The sequence below is a fragment of the Dryobates pubescens genome, chromosome 25 (genome assembly GCF_014839835.1).
Source record: "Dryobates pubescens isolate bDryPub1 chromosome 25, bDryPub1.pri, whole genome shotgun sequence".
Taxonomy (NCBI): domain Eukaryota; kingdom Metazoa; phylum Chordata; class Aves; order Piciformes; family Picidae; genus Dryobates; species Dryobates pubescens.
The window spans coordinates 1,925,222-1,950,138 of NC_071636.1; the positions used below are offsets into that span (position 1 = coordinate 1,925,222).

Sequence of the window (24,917 nt, forward strand, 5' to 3'; positions counted from 1 at the left end):
AAAGACTGAGAGGCCCAGGGCTGTTTAGGCTGGAGAGGAGAAGGCTCAGAGGGGACCTTACCCATGTCTATAAAGACCTGAGGGGTGGGTGTCAGGATGAAGGTGCCAGGCTCTTCTTGGTGGTGCCCAGTGATGGGACAAGGAACCACAGGGCTAAGCTGGAAGCCAGCAAGTTCCACCTCAACGTGAGGAGAAAGTTGTTTGGTGTGAGGGTGCTGGAGGCCTGGAGCAGGCTGCCCAGAGAGGTTGTGGAGTCTCCTGCTCTGGAGAGATTCCCAACCCCCCTGCATGTGTTTCTGTGTGACCTGCCCTAGGTGATCCTGCTTTGGCAGGGGGGTTGGACTGGGTGATGTCCAGAGGTCCCTTCCAACCCCTTCCTCAATGTTATTTGAAGTCTCATCCTGAGCCCAGGATGTCCTCATCCATCTGTTCCTCTGCTCTCTCTCTAAACCCTGAGGAATAGGGACACCCACTTTCACCCATACACAACCTTGCTGCAGAAGTAGGCTTGGAACCAAAGCAGATTTGCTTTTGTCACATGTATAAAGACTGAAAGCCTCCCTCCCAGTCTGACAATCCCAGGAGCTCCAGAGGCAAGTGTCTGAAATTCTTGATTTATGCAGGCCAATTCATTCTGCAGTTCCTAGAAGCAGTCTCCCTTGCCCTAGATACATACACAATTGTTGTGCTGCTGATCATTTCTAAACCTTCTCTTAGATGCAAACACCAACAGTTCAAGGCAATTTCCCACACATCCCTCCAGAAATCAAACTGCCTTAGCCCTGCCAAAACCCAGCACACACTGCTGGGGAGCGTTTCACACCACAAGACACCATTTATGCAGCCTCTGGTATTTACTAGAGAGCAGCAGCAGCTGTAAACATACAAAGAAGTCCACAGATGAGGCATCACCTTACCACAGAGTGTTAGGGGTTGGATGGGACCTCCAGAGATCACTGAGTACAAGCCCCCTGCCAAAGCAGGATCACCTATGGCAGATCACACAGCAACACATACAGGCAGGTTCTGAAAGCCTCCAGGGGAGACTCCACAACCTCTCTGGGCAGCCTGCTCCAGGGCTCCAGCAGCCTCACACTTCCTTCAAAACAGAATCAGAAGGTGCTCCCAAAGCTTGCACAATGCACAGGGAAAATTCTGCCACTAGCATGGAGTGCTCTGCTGACACCTTAAATCCTGGATGCCTTTCTTCATTAATTATAAACATGGGAATACTCTTGCTGAATACTATTGAGTATTGCACAGCTTTTTCACAACTCATGGTTCCCATGAGAACAGTTGGACATTGGAATCATCTCCCAAGGGGAGCAGTTGATTCTCCTACACAGGACAGTTTTAAGACTCAGCTTGACAGGGTGCTGGGGCCAGCTCATGTTAACTCTGCTGTCACCTAGACAGGTTGCACCAGATGATCCTTGGGGTCCTTCTCAGCTTGGCATTCTGTGAACCAGAGCTCAGGAACTGCTGACACCAATCATTTACACACTGAACAGGGCATGCCTATTTCAACTGCCATCAGGTAGGTTTGTGTTGTAGCAAAGAAAAGCTGTGGGGAATGTGGTGGTTTGAAGTTTGCCTTCCCCCCAGCATTCATTTTGCCAGACCAACTCAGTTAGAAGCAAATGAAGCTTCCCACCACAGAGAAAGGAGGAGGAGGGAAACACCAGGGTGAAAGTAAGGTTTTCCCAGAGCAATCTGTGCTGATTAAATCTCAAAGAGGTTCCACAGTCAGGTTACTTTACTGTTAGTTGGTTACCAATTTGGCTTGAAGAACTAGGCAAACAGGTTTCCTCCAAAGGCACTCACATCCTTCCTGCTGCCAGCTCCACCAACTGGCCCAATTTCACTAAAATCCCAAGGTGCCTCAATAAAAAAACCCCAACCAAACAAAAAACCCCAAGCAAGCCTTTCTGTGGTAGCCCTGCAAAGCAGCTGGGCTTTCTATTTAACAGACAAGGGCTTCCCCCCTTTCAAACACAGAATCATCCAGAGAAAAATGAAAATGGCATTTGTTTTTATTGCCCTGCTTTTTATTTGAACACATAAAAGGAACCCAGCTCTGCACTGAAAGCCCTGGATATTCACCTTGTGCAGAAAGCCCTGCAGAACACCAGGCACTTACTCAGCTACCTGTCAGCTGCCACACAGGGCCAGATGACTCAGGCTTGAGAAGGCAAATGAGAAATGTGAAACATCTTCTCAGTGGTAAAACACATCTCAGGAGAACAGGTCCAAGTTAAAAGTCAAAGTGAGCAAGAGAAGGCAACTGCAGCCCAAGCAGAGGGAAAAGGAGCAGCCTTCCATCAGCCAATCTTTTTTACCCTGCCATGATGTAAACTGATCGTGCCCAAGGGGAAAAGAAAGAGAAACTGAATAATCCTCAAGTAATCCACTTCAAAAATGCAAGGCAGTTCCATTTCAGGGGATGTGGCCTACACTGATTGCATCTCTCTAACTCAAACAACAGAAACTTGAGCATTCTCAAAGTTTCAGTCTCCTAGAAAGCACCAAAAACTAATCCTAGAGAGCTTTTCCCTCTGAAACAGCAGCTTTGCAAGAGCAATTCTTTCCCTTCTTGTTCCTACAAGGCTTTAGCAAGCCAAAGATGTAAGCAGTGATCACCTGCAGCTATCTATGCCTTGCTGCTAGTGAAGATTCAAAGCCAGTTTCACTGCAGTTAGGGTGTTGTTCACACCTAGTTTACCACCCACCACAAAGTTCTGCCCTGTCTGTCAGATTCTAGTGTTCCCATGTGAACATTCCCTTCTCTTACAAACATTCCAGGTTTGAGTGTGACACAAACAATGATCTTGGTTAGTTTGGTGAAGGTGCAAGATGGGATTTGTGCATAAGAGTTCAACTAAGGCCAGCCTGAAACACTAGACTGTGTCCATGGGAGAGGCTGGCAATGAACACACACAATGCTCCTACTCTGTTTCACAGGGTAATCACTGAATGGTTTGGGTTCAAAAGGACCTTCAAGATTGTCTAGTTCCAACTGTCCTGCCATGGGCAAGGACACCTTCCATGAAACCAGGCTGCTCAAGACCTCATCCAGCCTGGCTTTGAACACCTCCAGGGAAGACTTCACAACCTCCCTGGGCAACCTGTTCCAGTGTCTCCCCACCCTCACTGGAAAGAATTTCTTCCTAACCTCCAGTCTCAATCTGCCCTCCTCAAGCTTCAATCCATTGTCTGCTGTCCTGTAACTCCAAGCCCTTGGAAAATGTCCCACCCCAGCTGTCCTGTAGCCCCTTCAGGTCCTGAAAGGCTGCTCTAAGGTATCCCTGGAGCTGAACAATCAACACTTGCCAACTGAGTTTGTTTTGAAGACTCACAGAGAGGAGGCTCATCACTCACTGTGTGAAGAAAGGAGCAAAAGAGGGGCAATAGTGTGTGCTGAACAACCCTTAGAGTGGTCAGGTGTGTGTGGAAGAGTTCCAAGGCAGGAAAGCTACTTGCAGAGACCAGCAGTTCACAACCACACATAAATTATGGACCATGTCTGAGTACAGACTGCTGAAAGCATGACCTTAAATGATGGCAGGGGAGTTGGAACTAGAAGATCTTTAGGATCCCTTCCAACTCAAACCATTCTATGAATCTCTCTATGAAAATACAAACCTCTGGCAGGGCAGAGAGGGGGAGAATCAGTGTCAAATTTAAGTATTTACCTCACACTAAATTACTACAGACAAAAGCTCACTCCTCAAACGTCTCTGCTTCAAGTGGGAAGAACAGCTTTGCTGCCATGCCCTCAGCACAGCGAAGCTCTGAACACTGCAGCAAGACACTCACTTGCTCCTAGATAGGTCCACTTGTAGCTAAAGACCTTTGCAAGTATTTATTCTATGTTCTAAGGCTCCACTTTTGCCCCAGCCACAAATGTTTGATTTGACTCTATTCAACTGCCAGCCATAAACCCAGCTCCTTGTATTTCTGCAGCAGTCAGCTTTGCAAGTGTTTCCAGCAAGCAATAGTACAATCAGCTGAGCTACCAGAGAGCTACCACACATCTTCCCTTGTATCTTGCCTGCTTCTTGAGTGTTTCTGCCAATTTTAGGTGGTATCAGAGAAGCAAACTCTTAGCAGCACCTACCTGAGCACATCTTCCTAATTCAGCCTTGCCCAAGTACTGAAATATCTTCAGTGCCAGTTCATAAGGCAGCTGGACATCAAAGAAAGGAATCTCATTTATTTCATTCTGAAACAGAAACAGAAGATCAGTGTTAATTGGTAGGCTTCTCTGAGGCACAGCTAGATAGCAGGCAAGGCTGCCACACTATGAATGAAGAATTGGTATCCTCAATGCAATAAAAGAGGCAGAATTCTGCCTCTCCTTCCCATAACAGCACAACATCAGCCAGCCCACGCTGGCATGAAGGGACCCAAGCTACCCTTTGTTCTCTCCAAGACACATCAGGTAGAGGATATCAGAAGGCTAAACTGAGCTAAGAAGCAAATTGAGGAGGAAATTGGGCCAGATGACAGAGAAAGGCAAGACAGACATTCAACTACCTGAAAGGAGGATGTAGTAAGGTGGGTGTTGGACTCTGCTCCCATGGAACAAGCAATGGGATGAGAAGAAGTGGCCTCAAGTTGCACCAGGGGAGGTTTAGTTTGGATATTAGGAAAAATTTCTTTGCTCCAAAAGTGGTAAGAGATTAGAACAGGCTGCCCAGGGAGATGCTGGAGTCACCATCCCTGGAGGTGCTCAAGAGAAAATGTGGACATGGCACTCGGGGACATGGTTTACTGGCCATGGTGGTGTTGGGTGGATGGTTGGACTTCATGGTCTTAAAGGTCTTTTCCAACCTTACTGATTCTAAAATGTAAGTAGAAATGTTTGTCTAAGGTTTCAGTGTCTAAAAGAGCAGAGTAATAAGCACTTTGGCTCATCAAGAATCCTGCTTGCAAGGTTTCAAACACAGGTGATGGAAAATGAAGAACCAGCCTGATCTCCAGCTGAATGGAGATGCTGCTGCAGTGTGGTTCTCCCTTTCAGCAGCAACACACAAACACCTCTTTAACATGAAATGTGCTGACAGCTGCTGCTTTAGCTGATGAACTATCTCCAACAACAAAAAAAAAGGTTAAGTCCATAGAATCCATCACTTTAATCTCACAGCTAATGCAGCACATGGAAAAAAAGGAAGGAAAAAAAATGTCTGTGTGTAATGATTACATCTCCTGCCTGCAGCTCTCACACCAGGATTATCCCTCTCCCTCATTTCTGGCTGGACAGTCCAAATCTTTACACCATGCAACAGAGAAAGAGCAAAATTAGCTCATTCTGACCATTTCTGTGTCGCCCATTTTGCTCTTTGGTGTTTTATTTCCTTGTTTCTGTGCCCCTCAGGCACTCCCAAGCACCTGATCGCTCTCCATCCATCCTTCCATCCCCACGACAAAAATCAGCTGTTCAGTTAAAACATCTTTCCATTGTTTGCTGTCAGAAGGTGGGCAGCTCACAAATCAGGGTCATTCACCGCCTCTTAGCACTTCTCCAGCCTTTGTTTCTTTGCACTTCTACCGCTCCTTGCTCATTTAAACCTGGGCCCCTTGCAGTACCAATGAAGAAACCAAATTAGGGCTGTTTAAAGCAGAGCTACAGGAGAAAACCATTGCATAATGTGGTTGTGTGGAAGTTTTTAATGCAAAAGGTATTCTACACTAGGTAAGTGTTTGGGCAGCACAAATATGGGCAACGTTCCCACTAGGTCTCTTTAGCAAAACAGCTAAAACCAGTTTATAAACATTGGAACCTTGCACTCACTCTAACGTTACTAAACCCAGGACCTGCAGCCAACCTTCCCGCTCCCCTCCCTCCTTGTCCACAATTTCCCTGCACAAACAGCTCCTTTTCCTTTCCCTCTGCCTGAGGACCACTGGCTCCACTCCCTGCTGTGGATTTGCATGGAGATTGTTTGCTTTCCTGTGATTTATATTACATCTATTTCCAAAGGGGACACCAAAGAAAAACAGAAAAGGAACTCTGAGAGCACATCTCCATGGCCACATGCAGACAGAGCCCAAGCTGGCCAGATGTGCAGCAGCTCAGATCCAGGAGCCACACAACCATTTTGGAGCAAAGAGCTGCCCAAACAAATAAGATGAGCCATTCGGCAAGGCTTATTAGCTCCAGGCTTATGAGCTCAGGCACAAAGAGACTGCTTCCAAATTGGAGTTGAGTCATATCCAACCAGCAGAACCTGGACTGTCTACATGCCCCCAAAGGTATCATCAGAAGGACAGACTGCCTACAAAACACAAGAGTTGAGACTGAGAGCTCTCATGGAAAAGTGAGGGGGGAGGATAAAATCCAAACCCCTGCCACAAAGATGTTTTTGAATCACCCTGTAAGAGTATTTAAACTAACAGTGAGCCTGGGACAAAGCACAAGCACCAGCTCACACTAATCCCATTCTAATGCACTATTAAATCAAGGTCTTCCCTTCCTACCCCCCAAAAATCGACCCAGCTTGGTTTGAGCACAGTGCTCACTGCTGCAAACGAAGCTGTAAAGTGAAGTCAGCACCAGGCTGACTAAAAGTCTACTGGAATGGATCCAAAACTCAAATACTGCCATCCCCTCTGAGACAGATTTGGGCTCCTGTGTGCTAATGGAGCACTAATTCTGTAAATGGATTAATTTGTGCCTTGCAGATAGAAATTTAATCTGCTCCTTTTAATTTATTTATTTTTAAGCAAAGAGTAATTAGTGCCAGTTAGGTTAGTGAGGAGCAAGAAAATGGGTTTCCCCCCTAGTTTTCCTCCACTGTAAATAAAAATCTCGACTGCATTTAGAGGATTTACCCACATAACTTTTATCTGGTTCAGAGCTGTATTTAAGTGTACTTCCCAATGAACTCCTTTACTTAAAGCAGTAATGCCGGGTTTGCCATCGCGCTGCTGTGTCACGAGGTACCGCACCCTCAATTACCGCACCTGCACCCAACAGCCTCAACAGGCAAGAAAATGTTTCTTAAGAGGAAAAAAAAATAGCACCACGAGCAGGAGTGCATTTGGGAGGATTAAAGCCTAGGGAGACAAACTATTCGGATGCTGAGGTTATGAAGAAGCTCACAGGAACCCCAACCTCAGCGCCCCCCTTTCTCGCCCCACCCCAGAGCCGAAGCACAGACTCCGTTCGTGTTCAGGCGGCCCCAACGCGGCCCCAGCTGACCCTCCACCGCCCCGACCGGCGCCAGCCCCTTCGCTCTTCGGCCCGGCCTTTGCCCCGCGGCGAAGCACCAGGCCTGCCACAGCCCAACGAGCGCGACCCCGGGCCCGCGCAGCCCTACCAGGTCCCGGATGAGCTGCCCCAATAGATCGTCGCTGCCGTCGCCGCCTCCGTCCCCCGCGGGCTCCTCGGCGGGGCGGGCAGGCGACGGGCTGCGGCGGGCCGGGGCGGGCTGGGAGCCGCCGTCCAGCAGGCCGCGGGCCAGCGCCAGGTAGCCCGGCTCGCCCGGCTCCGAGCTGCTGCTGCTCGCCTCGGGCTCCGCTACCGCCTCCCGCCGCCGCCGCTTCGCGCCCCCCGCCAGCTCCTCCCGCCAGCGGCGACGGAACAGATCCAGCTCCGCCGAGACCTCGGCCATGGCGGCGGGGCCGGGCCCGGCCCAGCCTCCCTCCGGCCCGGCCCGGAAACCGCCCCCCGCGCCCTCGCGTTCCGCCGCGCGAAGGTTCCTACTGCCGCTGGGGCGCGACTGGAGGGGCTGCCGGCCGCCATCTTGACGGCCCGGGTCAGGTGCGAGAGCTGGCGCGGCCCGGGTACCCTCGTCGGGCACTCGAGGGGCGGCAGCGAGGGCGAGGGGCCCCGGCGAGCATGGCCTGGCCTTGGAAAGCTGGCGGTGGCCGAGTGAAGGTAGAGCCCTCCGTGGACACCTTAGGCCTGGGCTCTGCTGGGGGAGCCCCCGGCTGCGTCCCAGCCATGGAGCCACGGGGGAGAAGCTGCGCCCGGAAAGGACGAGAGGCCACCGAACGGGATGCTGCCCGTGGGGGAGGCGCAGAGGTGCACTGCTCTGCCACCGGGGGACGGCCCCGCTTGGACCTTTAATTCCGCGCATTTTGTTGGCCAAGTTAGCCTGAGGGCAGGGGTGGTCCAACCCCACGGCCCGTTCAACGCCTCCTGGGGAAGCTGTGCTGCCTGCTCAGCCCACCCTGAACCACAACTGGCTCCTTTACAGCCACTGCAGCCCGAGAGCTACCACTTTCACGGTGCTTCGGTGACAAGTCAACATTTTGTTCACACCTTTCCAGGAGCAACCCAGCGTGTTGCTTAGAGGCCGTGTTTCAAACAATGGATAAACCAAACTGCTGAGACACAGCCACGGAGCTACTTCTGCTTCATCCCAGTCCAGCAGCCCAGAGCAGTGGGAAGGCTGCAGGTACACCAGTCTTCAGCACAACTTCTGTGGAGCATTTGAGGTAATAAAGGAGGTAAGTGAGACCTGGCCACATGAGTCATAGAATCATTAAGGTTGGAAAAGACCTCTAAGATCATCAGATCCAACCATCAGCCAACACCACTATGGCCACTAAACCATGTCTCCAAACAGCTGGTCCTTGATGGGCACTGGTGGACATGCTAAAATGCTTGGCCCTTGCTCTCAGCAGTGCTGTGTGCCAATGTACCTCCACCCTCACAGCCCCCTCCAGCTGCTGTCATTCACCATCCTCAGCAGCCACTCACTGCTGTTTCTCCTTCACAGTGTTGCTGCCCATGCAGTTTAGAAAACCCAGCTTAATGAACACAAGCATTTTGGATTCCAGGAAAAGAACTGAACTGCCTCATTTTTGAGGAGGGAATGTTGTAAGTAGAAACCTCAAAAATTGTCTTCCCTAAAAAACAGTCATTTGGACTTGGAGGAGGATCTCCATGGGGTGCATTTGCTGACTCTGGTGAGCCCTGCAAACACAGGAGCTGCAGAGCCAGAGCTGCCTCTAGCAGGATATGAGTCTGCTCCACGGAGGATAGGTGGGTTGGGAGGAAGGTGAGCCCCAGGAGGGTCTCCACAGACCCCTTTGCAACACCAAGGTGATCTGCCAAGGCAGTGGCAGCAGCCTTCCTGCCAGGCAGAAGGGAAACAAGACAGTCTAGGGTGATCCTTGCCATGCAGGAAGCTGCAGGGAGCCCCTGCTGCTGTCCTCAGGGCTGATGTGGGATGGGGTGTCCTGCCTGAGGGTGTCTCAGCCCTGCTGAGATTCTGCATACCCCCCCAGGTCAGTGCCTGCAGGCTGCTGGGGGTGCTGTGCACCCTTTGGCCACCTGAAATGTGATCAGAATTGGTAATGCTCTGGGTGATGAAATCCTCTCCGGCTCTGTGTAATCCCCTCACTGCCCCCCTGCATTTCCACACTGTCCCTTCAATCTCTACACTGCCACCTGCATCCCTGCACTGTCACCTGCATCTCCACTCTGTCCCTCCATTCCTGCACTGGCCCATCAAGCTCCTACACCACTCCTAGGTACCAAAATGCCTCACCACACAAACCCTGCTCCTCTTTATTCCCCCTTTTTACACTCTTCCCTCATGCAGCACTGTCCCCTCCATACCCCCACCTCCTGCCATCCCCACACTGTCCTCTCCAGTCCCCACACAGTCCTCTCCAGTCCCCACACAATCCCCCCATCCCTATACTGTGCCCCCATCCCACAGTGCTCAATTCTCACACTGTCCCCTCTGCTCCCCACACAGTTCCCCCTATAGAATAGACTAGACCAGACCAGGTTGGAAGAGACCTTCAAGATCATCGCATCCAACCTATCAACTAATTCAACCCACCTAATCAACTAACCCATGGCACCAAGCACCCTATCAAGTCTCCTCCTGAACACCTCCAATGATGGTGACTCTATCCCCCAGTCTCCTCACCCTCCCACTGTCCCCATCTCCACACTGCCCCCCAAATCCCCCAGTCTCTTGTCCTCATGCTGTCCCTCCATCCCACAGTCCTCCCATCTGCTCACACTGTGCCCTCCCTTCCGTTCCTCCATCCCCACACGCTGTCCCCTGCACTCCACGTCCCCCATCCCCACACTGTCCCCTCCATTCCCCAGTTCCCACACACTGTCCACTCCACTCCACGTCCCCCATCCCCACACTGTCCCCTCCATTCCCCCGTTCCCACACTGTCCCCTCCACTCCACGTCCCCCATCCCCACACACTGTCCCCTCCGTTCCCTCATCCCCATACAGTGTCCTCTCCACTCCATGTCCCCCATCCCCACACTGTCCCCTCCATTCCCCCGTTCCCACACACTGTCCACTCCACGTCCCCCATCCCCACACTGTCCCCTCCATTCCCCCGTTCCCACACTGTCCCCTGCACTCCACGTCCCCCATCCCCACACCCTGTCCCCCTCCCCTCGCTCCCCCGCCCGCTCCCCGCTGTCCCCGTCGTCCCCTCCCGCTCCCCGCGGCCGAGCACCGCCCCGCGGGGGATGATGTAACCCCCCGGTCCCCCGCCCGCCCGCTCTCCCGCCCGCGCTCCCGCCCGCACACGCCGCGGCAGTCGGCGGCGAGCGGCGGCGCAGCCATGTGCCCCTGCGCGCTGCACGGCGGCCCCCCCCGCGCCCTGCCCCTGCAGCCCCGGCCGCGCCGCACGGCCCTCGGCCGCCGCCCGCCTGCTCGCCGCCCGCCTGCGCCGCCTGGGCGATGAACTGGAGCAGCGGGCGGCGCGGCGCAAGGCGCGGGGCCGCGGCCCCTCGGCCGGCCGGCGCCTGGCCGCCGTGGTGTGCCTGCTGTGCGCCCTCACGCCCGCGGCCGCGCTGGCCTGGCTGATCCGCAGGAGGAGCCTCTAGGCGAGAGGGGCGATGGCCGGAGCGGGGAGCAGGCGGGACGCGCAACAGGTCGGCACCGCGCCGGGGAGCGGGGAGTGGCGGCGGGGGTGGTGGCGGCGGGGCGGCCGTCGGGGCTCGGGGCGGCCCGGCGTGCTGTGGCCGGGAGCGGAGCGACAGGGTCCGTCCCGGGGACGCGGTTCGTGAAGTCCTAGTCCGGCGAGGGTGGCCCGGCCCGGCCCGGCCCGGCGGAGCGCGCTGTCCGCGGTACCAGCTGATGGCGACCGGGACGCTGCACGGAGCCCTGGGCTGCCGACACCGGTGCTGTCAAATTGTACCTCCTTCGCCTTCTCCTCCTCTCTCTTTCTCTCCCGTTCCCTCTCCCTTTCCCAGGACTCCCCAAACACCCTCTTTCCCGATCCGCAGACTTTGACGGCTCCCAGCCCTGTGCCTCCTCTGCGCTCGGGTCATCCATGGGCAGTTCCAGCTCCGTGCTTGACTAGTACCCTGTGGCCCCTGCGAGCAAGTGTCAGTGGTCTCTGTGCAGGGTGCCTCAGGGAGAGTGGAGCAGGTTCTGTGTCCCCCCCAACACCTAGCCCTGGGAGGTAGAGGGTGCTTGCTCCCCATACCCATGCCTGCCAAGCCTCCAGCCCTCTTGAGAGTGGAGGAACTTCTCCTCGTGCCCTGTGTGGGATATCCCCTTAGGACCATCCAGCAGGGCAGCCTGGAATTTTGGCTGGCTGTGTCTGGCTCTGTGTTTTGGATAATGCTTTGCCCGGTGCTGGAGACTTTCCCCAAGGGTGGTCCCAAGCCATCAACCAGAGAAAAGTGTGCCAAGCCCAGTTACTGCTGGTTTCTAGAACCTCCAGTGTGCTCCAGAGTCACTGAGCAAACCAGCAGCAGGGAAATGGGACATAACTTGCAACCTGTTGTTATCCTGTAAGCCTTGCTGTCATCCTGGTGACCCCTCCTGGGCTGGTGGGGACAGCTCGGAACTCTCAGCCCTGGGAGCATGCAGGGATACTCAGCATACGTGGGGTCACCTCAGGGATTTAGGATGCTTTGAAGTGCTCTTTGGGATAGGGATTTCTCCCCTCAAACATGAGGGGTGAGGGCTCCTATTTTGGGTGCTTTGTATCTGTGAATGTTTCCCAATGTGTATCTTATGTTCAGGAGAGACCTTAAACGTTCAGTGTGCTTCATATCCCACCAGACCAGGCAGGATTTAGACAAGAGCTTAAAATCAGCTGAAAAATGCCACCAATTGTGGGCTGACCGTGCCCAATTTTAGCTTCACTGGGCTGTTTACAACTCTTGGAGCAGAGCTGGGCTGACAGGAGTCAGGTCTCACGTTGCAGGATGCCTCACGTGCTGTCTAGGTGCATGGAATACCATTAGATGCATAGATATGGTGTGAAGAAGAAGTGCAGTTATCAAGAGGGTTTAAAAAGAAGGTTTTCCAGCAGGTCTGTGTGTCAGCACGGGAGGGGGTGGTGTAAATGTGTGTTTATGAGGGGGCATTATTATGGTCTGGCTGAGCCACAACTGCTGCTGTCTCAGGAGGTTCAGCTGCTTACCTTTGGAAAGCCTGCCTTGAAAACAAAGCCCGATCAAAACTTGCTGTTTGGACAGCCAAAGCCTCAGCTCTACACCTCAGAGGCTCTGGGATGGTGTGTGCAGAGTTGTGCCCAGCAGAGCTGTGGAGAGGCAGTCAGTGGTGTGGAGCAGTGGTTAGTGATGTGGGGCAGGGGCAGAGCTCAGGGATCTTCTTCCCCTTCCCGTCAGTTTGTGGCAAGTTTGAGTCCGGTGTTTCAAAGCAGAGCCACCTGTCTGACTTGCTTCTCACTCTGAGCTCAGAAAGAGTCAAAATTCAAGGGGGGACTGCAGTGACCTCCCTTATCTAGTGTCCCAGCTCTCCTTTTCCTTCTCCCTGCCCAGTGTGGGACCTTCATCCCATGTAGAGGTGGCAGGTGAGGGAGGTCAGTGTCCCCATGGATCCATGCACACGCTCAGCCCAGGCGTCCTGGTCATCCTGTTGGAGTTTTTAGTTTGGTGAAGGTTTGCACTATTGGGTAGATAGGAATTTCCCCCAAACTCCTCTTGCTGATGGCTCTGGAGCCCTCACCTCCATCTGGCTTCCTGCACTTCAGGCCCAACAATAACCAATTACTTATAAACTGCTTTGATAAAGAGACGCTGGGAAAGCAAAGCATTACCCTCAGTACGGCGAGGTGAGCTCCTTCAGCATGCACAGTCCTTCCTGACAGCTTCAAAGGCTGCTGCAGACAGGATGTGCTCAGCTGCCTCCAAATGCTCTGAGGCTTCATGGACACAAACACAAATGTAAGTGTCTGAAGAGAAGGTCCTTGTGTGTGATCTGAAGCAGTTTCAGAGATAAAGAGGCCAGGTACAGGAGACTGAGAAGCTAGAACAGTCTCCTGGTTACCTCTGTGTGCAGCACCCTGACCTGTCCAACTCCTGGCAAGCTTCTAAGGCAGAAGTGACCAAGCTGCAGTTGGAAATACAATTCCACCCCAGAAGAATTAAATCACTCACCTGCACCTCAGTTTCTGGGTTGGTTTTGCCATTGAGACCCTTTTCTTTGCCTGATTATGTGTAGTGTTTCAGAGCTGGTTAGACTTAAAGCTGTGTAAAGCAGCAGTGGCCGAGTAGGTCAGTGGAGTATTTCTGAACAGAACAGGTGGTGTTCTGCCTTCCTCAGAGACACTTTGCAGTGACAATAACATTGTTCTGCAGCAGGGCAGGAGGGCCAGGTGCTGGACACTTAGAGGATTTCATGGTATGGTTCATGAGAGGGGAGTAACTTGCATGCTTAGTAAATGCTTTGCAGAGCCAACCTTTGCTTTGTGCTCTGGTGGCTGCAGAATGAATAGAGAGGTTAGAGGACAAGGCCAGCTTCAGCTTGGCTTAGCACTGCAGTTCCTCTCCTGCCCTTTCAAGTAGTAGCAGCATTTTGCATTGACTGCTGTGAGTGTCCAGACTGTTTTTGAGGAGGAAGGTTGGTAGCTGTTCCGTGTCTGAGGAGGAAGGTTGGTAGCTGTTCCCTCAGGTCCTTGTGGCTTTACACAACAATGCAGCACAGGGAATAATCCTGTGTACCAGGGAACTTCTCCTGCTCTGCAATCTGTGGGTGATGGCAGTGAAAGCAGGACTGGGGCTGCTGCATGTGCCTGGCTTGTATCTGTGGCCCACGCTCGGGATTTGGGGATGAGTGCTTTGCAAACGGCAGTTTTCTAATGTATAATCTGACATCACCTTGAAATGCCCAGCCAGGGCATGAAGTATAGTTGTCAGGTGCCAGTTTGGCATGCAGTGTCACTTGTATCTCACTCTCAGTTCAGAAGTGGCAGTGCATTAAAATCAAACCCTACTTGTCCCTGCCAGCTTCACCAGCCTGGTTCTGTGCCCACTGTGTTGCTGGTAATTCCCCCCACTGTTTGCTGCGGGGTTCATGCAGAGCCACTCTGTCCAAAGTCTCAGTGCAGTTAATTATCTGTATTGAAACTGTGCTGATAAGATTTCTGGAGATGTCACACTGAGCTGTGCAGGAGTGCAGAGCAAATGAAGGACCAGAGGCAGCGCAGCTAGCACAGGGCTCGGCCCAGTGGCTCAACAGTGAGCTGCGGTTTTGCAGGAGGACAGTCAGCTTGGCCCACCCTGTGGGACACAAAGAGGCCAGCACTGTTGTTTATCCTCCTGGATAACTAGGGCAGAAGAAAGTTGCTCTTCCTAGTGGCTAGCATCCTGCTCAAGACCACCCAAGATCCCTGCCATCCTTACCCCAGCTTCACAGTTAAATTGCACACAGAGATCCTTCCAGCATCGGCTGTGGTGATAAACAGGCAGCAGAGTTCTTTGAAACAGTCCTGAGATGCCTGTTCCTGCCGGTGGGGGGATGGCCAGGCCAGCCACTGCTGGGAGCAAAGGTCAGAGCCCCAACTTAGTTGTTTGCCTGGATTCCTTCGTCTTCCTGTGCTGAGATCTCCTGGACACACCATTCTTCCCACTTCTTCCCTGGTAGTTCTCCTCTTACCTCTTGAACCTCCTCCTAATTGTTTTTCGGTCTTCCAAGTTGCCCTGGGGTCTCCCACAGAGATGCTAATGAAGTGTGAGTGTGCATGGATGCAGGCTGCTGGGGAATTTGACAGGGCTCCTGCCCAGCCCTTGTTTTCTCATTAACCTGCTGCTGCGGCAGGAAGGAAGTGAAAGTGCCTCGCTTTGTCCCTGCTTCCAGCTTTCCCTTAGCGGTCCAAGCCCTTGAATACTTTTTGTTGTGCTTTAGATATATCAATAACTGTTATTTTGTTTATTAGCAGAGGAGCACGTGCCAGCTGACTTGCCTGTGTAATCCATTTAAACCCAGAAGTGACAGGCTGATGGGTTAGCTGTGAGCAGAGCTCCTTTTGCCAACTGCTTTAGGGCATGTGAGCTCAGCTTCTCCTCTGGCTTTGTGCAGGTGGCACCAAGCATGGCTCTGCAGCCTGCCTCTGAGTAAAGATTAGTCAAAGAAATGCTGAGATGAGATTTGGGACCCCCTGCCTGAGTCATTTCATGCCTATCCTACTGGGTATCCCAGAGGAGAGCAGCTTGCTTTCTGTAGGTGGGCACCAGCTCTGCAGGCTGTGCCAGAGACCTGTAGGATTAGGGCTGGAGAGTTCAAAGCAGTTGAGAAGCTGTGGGGCCCATGTCTTACAAATAGCAATGGGACATTTGGGGGCTGGCTGAGATGATTTGGTGTCTCACAAATTAAGAGGAACTTTCTGAGCACACTCTGCATCTCCTGAAGTGCCCAGGAAGAGAGGGAATGCTGGTTCCCATGGAAAGTGACAGTTTTCTTCCTCCCTTCCTGTTTTCAGTAGACACAGCATTTGTAAGAACTCAGCTAGAATTCCTGGGGTTTTTGTCATCAGTAAATGAAAACTGTTGTTGGTTGTGGACAATTCCCTGTTCCCATCTCCCCCCTAAAATAAAGTTTCAACATGCTAAGGATAACCTGCAAAACAAAGAGGTTTTCAGCAGCTCTGCAGAGGGGATATGCTGGCACTCTCTGCAGTTCACTCTCCACCCCACTATTACAAATGGGAGGTAGTTTGGCTTTCCTCAGCCTTTTTCAGACCCAGACTACCAAATTTTGATCTATCTGCTGAGTGCCTATTGTGGGAAATTTGGAGTAACTCCACTGAAGTCAATTGGGTTGCCCTGGATTTACAGTGCTGTAAATGAGATCAGAATTTGGCTCCAACTATATTCCATTAATGAGTCAGATGCTGGCAGCGCAGCCAACTTGCACCCAGAAATGGCTTTAACACAGCCCAGGATATTCAGAATTGTGTTATTGAAAGATGGGCTGAAGGCCAGCGTTCTGGGGTTCTCTTTTCTTCTTTCCATGAAATTCACCTTTCTGCAGAAGGCCAGCACCAGGCTGAGGCAAAACTTAAAGAGCCATTTGAGCTCTTCCAACAGGGCTTGTGAGATGCATAAACACTGCGCTGAGCTCTTTGCCTGCCCTGGGGCAGATTTATCGCTCCCAGTGCAAGATGTTTGAGGATTTATCAACTTTTACAGGGTTTTATAGATTTTTCTATATGTTAAGTGACACAGAGGGACAGTCTGTAAAACATAATGGCACCAAGGATGATCTGTGGCCGGCCGTGGATGGCACAGCCGGACAAGGGTTCATAGCTGGCAACTGGAAGTGCTGCTGCAGGAGAACTCATAAATAAGGATTAAATGGGTTTGCTTTGGAGGAAATCCTTTAATCAACTCCTGAAGTCTTCATTCCAGCCTAACTTGAGCAAATACCTCACTTTGTTAGTGTAAGAAACCACATCAGTGGCTCTGCCTCCGTGTCACCAGGCCAGCTCCTCAGCTGTGCTCTCCTTCACACTCCAGCAGTGCCATGGGGTTCATTTTGAGGACCTTCCTACAAGGACATCTTGTGTGATAGGTGCAGGTGCCCAGAATCTCCTCCTTGAGATGTTTCACAGGTGTAGAGCTTGCCCTGGCGCTGTCTGTGCTGCGCAGCGGCCTGGTGCTGAGCGTGCAGTCGTGTGAGTGCAGGCTGAGGTCCTGGGCGGGCTGTATGTCAGCATGGGGCTCACAAAGGGCTGTCTCCTGGGCATGTTGGCCAGGAGGCCAAATGGGGACAGGGGTTCAGCCTCTGGGCTACTCATTGCCAGCTGTTTGTCGATGGCCTGTGCTCTGTTGGCTGTTGCTGTGTAGCCAGTATTGTCGTGTTCATGCCTTCTCAAGCAGCAGACACCTTTCCTGGTTACCTCCTGCCCAAGAAGCTAAGCAGCTCTGCAAAACAGACCTCCAGCGCTTCCTGAGAGCTGGTGTGTGTGTGTGAGAGCGTTCAGGCAGATCCAGGAGCCATAGAAACTGTGTGAGTAGCTGGTAGCCTTGATCACAGCCAGACAAATGAAAACGTGCTTCCAGTCTAGATGATTCATTCTGGCTTGGGGCCTTGGAGCTATTTTCACTGTTGCGTCAGATTCCTCAAAACTGGAGAGCGAGGCAGCGAAGAGCGGGAGGCAGGGGTGGGAATGGCCGCAGCCCGCGCGCGGCAGCTGGAGCAGCTGAGAGGAGCTGGGGTGAAGCACATCAGGTTCAACCTTAGGAGGCTGATGCAGAGATGCAGTGGGGTACTCGGAGCCTGCTGCAGCACACAGTGGAGGTTTAGGTGCGTTCCAGAGGCAGTGACGCTGGCTCTGGTAACCTGCAGGCTGGCACGAGCAGGGTGGCACTGCAGAAGGAAGGGCAACGGTTTGGGGCTTGCATCGGAGTAACCATGCTGAGAGTCTGCCCCAGAGCTGCTGGCCAGCCCTAGCTCACACTCGGCCTTCAGAGCCCGTGCAGTTGCACAATCAGCAGCTCTCCCCCTCCTTCCTCCCAGCTGGGTGATATCACCTCCTGCAGAAGCCAGCAGAGATGTCTCCACGGAGGCTTTTCTAAGCTCACTCCTTGTCACAGCCTCTGCAAAGCAGACAACTCGCTCTGAAAGGCAGGATGCTGCTATGGAGAAACCTAGGGATAAAGGTGGGGAATGGGAATTTCATCCCAGCTGCCCCTTGGGCACCTCTCCTGCTAATTTGCACTTAGATAGGTGCCTTTCTCTGAGCACTTTATTAATTAAGGCTTGCAGCCCACCTATGAGGCAGAGAAGTTATTACTGCCCTCATTTTACAGCAGCAACTGAAAGAAGCACTTCGCTCAAGGCCACAAATCTAATCAGTGGCAGAAGCAGGAGTGAGCCAGTGCCTCCAAGTCTCCTGTGGTACTCCATGCGCCCCCTTGCCTACCTGTAACACAATTAATGGCTTCCCTAAAAGTCAACATTTTTGTTCACGTGGTGTAAACGAAGAGAGAGCAGGCGAAAGAGCGAAGGGAGGGCTCCCCAGCAACGCTGCAGCAGCACAGGGCTGGAGGTGTCAACTCCTGTGCATCCTCCCCATAAATTATCCACCTCCTCTGCTGGCTGCATTCAGCAGGAGGCTTCAAGCATAAATTCAAAAAGAAGCTTTTATTGTAACCCATGCATCAATATAATTAAACCCAAACACAATTCTTTTGCTTTCTTAGGCTGGAGGAAAACCCTGTGCCCTTGGAGAAAATTGTTTCCCCTTTTCCTCCAGGGAATCCAGAGCCTGAGCAGCAGCTGTGGAGAGTGGAGATAAAGAAAGAAGTGGAAGATGTTGGAAGTGCTTTGGGCAACGTGAAGAAGGATTTGCACGGCAGGAGCTGTTGAAGGGCCCAGCAGCAAACCAGAGACACATACATGCTTATATATAGAAGAATGTAAACCCTCCTGTATGCATACGTTAAACGTGCATGCCTTGTCGAGAACGTGAGCCGCGTTCCTTGTAGATGATGGTGGTCTGAGCAGGCCTGCTCCTGCAGTCTGAGTCAAAAGAGTAGTGATGTCCTTGCTGTAACGCTGGCGTTTGCTCCGCTGCACCTGGGGTATGGCAACAGCGGCGCTCCTGCCGGGGCGGCAGGACGGCGGCCTGCATCCCGAGCGAGCGGACGCGCTGCCGGGCGGGCACGGCCGCGGCGGCAGGGGCCGGGTGCTGGGCAGCTCGGACGACAGTTTGTGTGTGTATATATTAACTATGGCACCGGGGGACAGACTTCAGGTTCCTCTGGTGCTCCATTTAATATTTGTCTGGGGCTGAAGTGCCTCGCTGTGGTGCTATACAGGTTCCCCCAAGAGGATGTTCTGAAACGTGGGGCAAGGAGAAATCTATTTTGGTTATTAATATTTATACACAAGATACAAGAAGGAATTCTTGCTGAGAAGGTGCTATTCTTTTCTTTCTTCCTTTCTTTCAGTCTGCTTTAGGTAGGATGAAACAACCCAGCCCAGAACTTGACAAAACTCAGCTCTGTTTCTTTTGATTGTTTGGAGCTTGGGAAGCAGCTTTCCTTGGGACGGCAAAGACACTCCAGCTCTTGTCACTGCAGCGTCCGTCTCGGGAGCCTGTGAGCGCAGGACCTCCTCTGGCTCCAGGGCTGGCTGTTCTCACAGATTGCATTGGGTTGGAAGGGACCCTCAAAGGTCATCTTGGTCCAACCGCCCTGCAGTCAGCAGGGACGCCTCCAACCAGAGCGGGTTGGATGGTGAGCGGAACGCTCAAGCCCTGTCAGCCATGGGGGAGAGCTGTGTCCAGGCCAATCCATAGACAAAGGGATAACGAGACAACTTGTCCTTAGAAGTCCAAGGGCTCTTTTCAGTCTGGTACTGAGCACTTTTTCTTTCAGCCAGAGCTACCTGGCAGATGGAGGGAACTTCCCAGATGCTATTTCACAGTCAGCGTTACGCACAGTCCTTTAGAAACGTTTTTCCAAGCTTCAGATATTTGCACCAGGAAATTGCCCCTCTGATGGCAAGAGGGGTTTGCTCAAGGAATGTTAGGAACCCAATTCCCAAAGGAAGTTTGGCTGCTTGGTTTTTAACCATCTGCCCTAACCCTGCCCATGTGGGCACTGTGTCCCTGTCACACCTTGCAGCTCTCTCTCCTGCAGGAGGAATGTTTCTAAGCAGCCTCAAAGCTGAATTCTGCCTTTATCAAATATTCACTGCTGTGTTTGGGGGCCCTGCACACATAACCATGGATATTATTGATCCAAGTCAACTCACAAACAGCAGAAAGAGCAGCTTGTTCCTAATGAATAACCTTGCCCTACGTGATGTTATGTGCAGTGTGGGGAGGGATCATTAGCTCAGTGTAGTTTATCTGTTGATAGGGTTGGAATGGTCTGAGAGCCACAGGGACCAATAAAACATTTTCCTACAATTTTTTGGCCCCAATGCTCAGTGATTCTCAGCATCCTGCCCTCCTTCCCAGCTCAGTCTCCTGCTGAAATAAGTAATGCTTCTGGTCAAAGGAGGAGCCTCAGCTGATTTCAGCAAGTGCTGGATCCTGGGCATAGTCTTAAAAATACAGCTCAGATGAGGAGGTGAAATTGTGTGGCACGAGTCAAATGTGATCAGAAAGGAGCTGGTCAGGAGGAGTGGAGGTGTCACTGCTGTAGAGGACAGGCAGCCTTAGGTCTTATCTACACAGAGGCAGCCTTGTGACAGCCCCCCCAGGGTGGGAGCTGGCTCACATTTCTCAGTGCAGGAGTGAGGGGTCTCCTACACATTCCTCCCCTGTAACAATTCTTAGCTCCCAGTTCTGAATGTTCAGTGAACTTCTCACCTGGCACAGGCATGACCCCGTTTTCCCTGGTACCTTCTGAGTGCAGAGTCTGCAGGGTGCTGCCTTGCAGCGCTTTTGCCAGAGGCAATTCCCCTGCAAGATGACAGCACAGCAGAGGGAAAGTTCTGTCCTTCCCACAGTGTCCCTCCCTGCCCTGGGAAAGCCCCTTGAGTCAGCCATCACCTCAGTCCTACCCTGTGGACAGGCTTTGCTGTACCACCCCCACCCCAGAGCTCCCAGGGAGCAGGTTCCCCTGGCTCTCCCCAGCACACCAAACACCTTAGGAGACAACAAAAACCCAACCACCAAACCTGTGGTGCTTCCCAAGCATAAACTCCAGCAGGTTCAGTACTCCCAGTCCTGCTTTAACCCTGATTTGCTTCACTTCTGTCGTTCTGAGTTGGCTGTTCAGTGGGAACCGAGGGTCAGGTTTTGGAGCGTTCCCATCTCTTGGCCGCTGGGCCGAGGCAGCTTGGCCAGGGCAGGAGCTTCCCAGCGCTCCCTAGCCAGCATTCCCTGTACAGACATGGCATTCCTTACCGGAGGGTATGTACTGTCAAAGCCTTACATTTTCTGGTACAATTGCTATTCCTGAGCGCCTCCATTTTTTGACAAGGGGTGTGTTTATCCGTTTTGAAAGCTCTGCTCTAGCCCTGGTCGATGTTTGTGTTGGCAAAGCGAGCACGCCGTGCACTCCCCTAGCGCTCCTGGAGCTGTACTGCAGCAGCTGGCTGAGGCGGTGGCGGTGGTAGGGGGGGTGCTGTGCCGCGCTAATGGGTAGGAGAGCGGCGCAGTTCCTCTCTCGCGCTCCCCTTGTGTTTTTGCAGCAGCCAAGAAGTCATTGATTGTGATTAGCCTCGGTGAAGGCTGGGGAGTGCTCTCTACAGGGGGAAAAAAACGCAGCCCTCATCTTGGGTTTCAGCAGACGGTGCGTGTGCGAGCCAGAGGAGGAGGTTATGAGATCATAGTCTGTGCAGAGCGCTGCATAATGTGGCTGTGAGGAAAGTCTTGATGAATTTTTAAAGCAGCACTCCACCAAGACAGCTCCCATCACACACTGCAACCTCATACTACAAGTGAAAAAAGCGGTAGGGTGGCAACTACCGATCAGCTTCTCTCCCCCCTGCCGCCCCCAGCCTGACAAAAGGAGTCCTTTGGCCAAGTTCATAGACCCATAGAGCAGGTTGGGTTGGAAGGGACCTGAAAGATCATCCAGTTCCAACCCCCTGCCACGGGCAGGGACACCTCCCACCACAACAGGTTGCTCAAGGCCTCCTCCAACCTGGCCTTGAACACCTGAAGTTGATTGTAGGATGGCAGCGCTGTCTGCTTGCAGGCAGCTGGCTTACTCCCGGGACAGAATGTGGCCCTTTACTTCCAGCTTATTTCCTTTTGACTCTTGGAATTATTTACAGTAGGGGACAAAAAAAATGGAGTGGGACCAAGCCTCCCATCACACACTTTGCCATCCTCCCATCACACACTTGGCCATGCCCAGGAGAGGCATCACTCAGTAAAAACATCCAGCAAATCACCCAAATCACTGAGTTGTCAGTGGTGGGGAATGAGACACCCATCACACTTGTGCTTTAGAGCATGTGGGCATGCAGGAATGACCTTCATTTAGCTCAGGCCACTCCTAAAGTAACTGACTCAAATCAGAGGCCCTGCTTAGCTCGGTTTAAGCTGACTGGTGAGTTTGCTCTCTTTCTGTGTCATGCTAAGCTTCAGAACCAGCCCCATTCATAGAATCACAAAATGGTTTGAGTTGGAAGGGACTTTAAAGATCATCCAGTTCCAACCCCCCCTGCCAGAGGCAGGGACACCTCCCACTAGCCCAGATTGCTGAAGGCTTCATCCAGCCTGGGCTTGAACACCACCAGGGAAGGAGCATCCACAACTTCAGTGGGCAACCTGTTCCAGCAAAACAGTTTGCAAGGCCCTGCTGGCTGTGTGCTGAGCTAAACTTGCACATCTCCCCAGCAGAGGAAGGAGACACTGGCCATGTAAATTCAAAATCCCAGGGAGGCCTAAAAGATGGGATTTGATCTTCCTTGGGAAACAGCAGTCTGTCAGCTAGTTTGAATGGAGGAGAGGATTCAGACACAGAATTTTGTGGCTGGAAAAGGCCTCTAAGATCACCCAGTCCAACTGCTGACCTGACACCCTCATGGCCACTAAAGCATGTCCTGAGGAGCACGCTGCTGCTGCCTTGCTCTTCTCACCCTGCCCTGGTCTGCTGGGCAAGCTCTTTGCAGCTGTGCTCAGCACACAGGTCAGAGTCCCTGTCTCCTCTGCAAGCCCTTTGCAGCCAGCCAGGCAGCTGTGCTCAGCACACAGGTCAGTGTCCCTGCCTCCTCTGCAAGCCCTTTGCAGCCAGCCAGGCAGCTGTGCTCAGCACACAGCTCAGTGTCCCTGCCTCCTGTGCTCCTTGCCTGGCTTGGGCCACGCACCGTCTGCACCAGGAGCACCTCCATCAGCACACACCCTGCAAGGCTTCCCACCACCAGCAGTGGTGGGAGGAAGCCAACTGTTCCAGTCAGAGCTACAGACTGTCTGTTCCCCACCTGCCACAAAACACCCAGCAGGTGAATGTTTTTTCTGACTATTTATTTGTATGCCAGAGTGACTTTTCCCCAGCAGAGCTCTCCAGTGGTCACTCTGCAGGGACACTTCAGTACTTGAACCCCAGGCTTTTAATATTCACAGAAGGTGGCTTTGGAGCGTGACAAATACTCACTGAAAGCATCTGGGAACTGAGCTGCCCTTGTTAGTTACCTCCACTCCTAGTTACAGATGACACCTAAGCAGAGAGCAAACCAGCTGCAGCGGGTTTGGCTTCATGGCTGTTCACAGCACAACCTCTCCAATCAATCTGAGGGCCACACTTTGTCACGAGAACAAATCTTCCCCTCACCTTCAGTCCTCAGGACATGTCCAAATCCCCCCCTCTGCTCCCCTCCCAGATGCACTGCTGGCAGCACACAGCTGAGCTGCAGTGAGTCCTCCTTTCCTTGCCCCTCCCTGAGTTGGTTCTGTTTGGATGTAAACTCGTGCGGAGTCACTGTGCAAGCTTCCACCCTCACCAAAGCAAGAGCAGAGCAGATGCTCACTGCTGACAGGAGGTTCATGGAGCTCCTGCTTATGGTTGGATGTGGCTTCTCTCTTTTGTAAAAGGAAATTTCATATGCTGAGACTCTTTGTACATATTTATAATGACTTTAATAAAAAAAAATAAAAAGCAAAGAAAAACAACTGTTCCATGGCAAAAAAAGCCTCTGGGTTTTATTTCCTCTGCAATTGGAAAGAGAACTGCTGTCCTCAGCACCAACAGTTTACTCATGGAAGTCAGAGGTGTCTCATGAGCTGGCCCTAGAACTGAAGTTTTCCCCTGTGTTTTTAAGGTCCAAATGTCATGTTCTAGGAGAGGTGAATTGTTCTGCCTCACACAGCCCATGCTGTAATCACAGAATGGGTTGGAAGGGACCTTAAAAGATCCTCTAGTTCCAAACCCCTGCTGTGGGCAGGGACACCTCCTGCTAGACCAGCTTGCTCAAGGCCCCATTGAACGCTTCCAGGCTTGCAGCCTCCACAGCTTCTCTGTGCAGCGTGTTCCAGGGCCTCACCAGCCTCATGCCTCATGTCTAATCCAGCTTCTTCCACTTTGAAGCCAACCCCCTGTCCCTGACTTTGTTAGCAGTCTCTCACCTGTAGTCCCTTTCAAAACTGACCCAAGGACAGACTGCCAACAGCACAGAGCTGGCTCTTCCACAGTGTGCCAGCTAGAAAAGCAGGGACTGAGGGATGCTGGTTTAATTTAGCAGCTCTATCAGTGGCCTGTAGTAAATTCTTCATCTTGCAGGAAAGGAAATGCAAGGTACCTGGCAGTTCCTCCAGTGGGTGCTGCTCTGAGGTCTGACTCCCTGGGCTGGAGCAAAGTGTTTCAGGTACAGGATGCTGAGAGTCCCCTCTCTGTTACACTGACAACTGGGAAAGATCATTCAGCAAAGAAGAGTCAAGAAAAAGGACTGTAAGAATGGCAGAAAAGACTCCCTGTCCTTCCCCTCTGATTGCCTGCCTGCCTTATCACCAAACAGAAAGCAGACGTTTTGAAATGTATCAAATGCTACCTGGAGTGTTGGGCTCATCCTGACCTGTGTGTTGGGCTCCCACTGACCCTTGGGTTTGGCTGCCATTGACCTTTGTGTTGGGCTCATCCTTCCCTTTGTTTTGGGCTCCCACTGACCCTTGGGTTTGGCTTCCATTGACCTTTGTGTTGGGCTCATCCTGCCCTTTGTGTTGGGCTCCTACTGACCCTTGGGTTTGGCTGCCACTGACCTTTGTGTTGGGCTCATCCTGACCTTTGTGTTGGGCTCCCACTGACCCTTGGGTTTGGC

At 52.4% G+C, this 24,917-nt stretch overlaps 2 protein-coding genes across 2 annotated transcripts in view; one reads left to right on the forward strand and one right to left on the reverse strand.

Moving 5' to 3' along the window:
- FBXW8 (F-box and WD repeat domain containing 8) overlaps positions 1–7,666 on the reverse strand; it is a 69,861-nt gene extending 62,195 nt beyond the window's left edge. The window contains exons 1-2 of the mRNA XM_009909754.2: positions 7,323–7,666; positions 4,118–4,222 (exon numbers count right to left, since the gene is read on the reverse strand). Coding sequence (XP_009908056.2) covers positions 4,118–4,222; positions 7,323–7,616 — 399 coding nt within the window. The 5' untranslated portion in view covers positions 7,617–7,666. The remainder of the gene's footprint in view (positions 1–4,117; positions 4,223–7,322) is intronic.
- Positions 7,667–10,557: 2,891 nt separating this feature from the next.
- On the forward strand, positions 10,558–18,795 carry HRK (harakiri, BCL2 interacting protein). The gene is given in 3 exon segments (XM_054172903.1): positions 10,558–10,583; positions 10,585–10,870; positions 18,401–18,795. Coding segments are annotated over 2 exon segments (264 nt in total). The 3' UTR covers positions 10,823–10,870; positions 18,401–18,795.
- Positions 18,796–24,917: the final 6,122 nt, after the last annotated feature.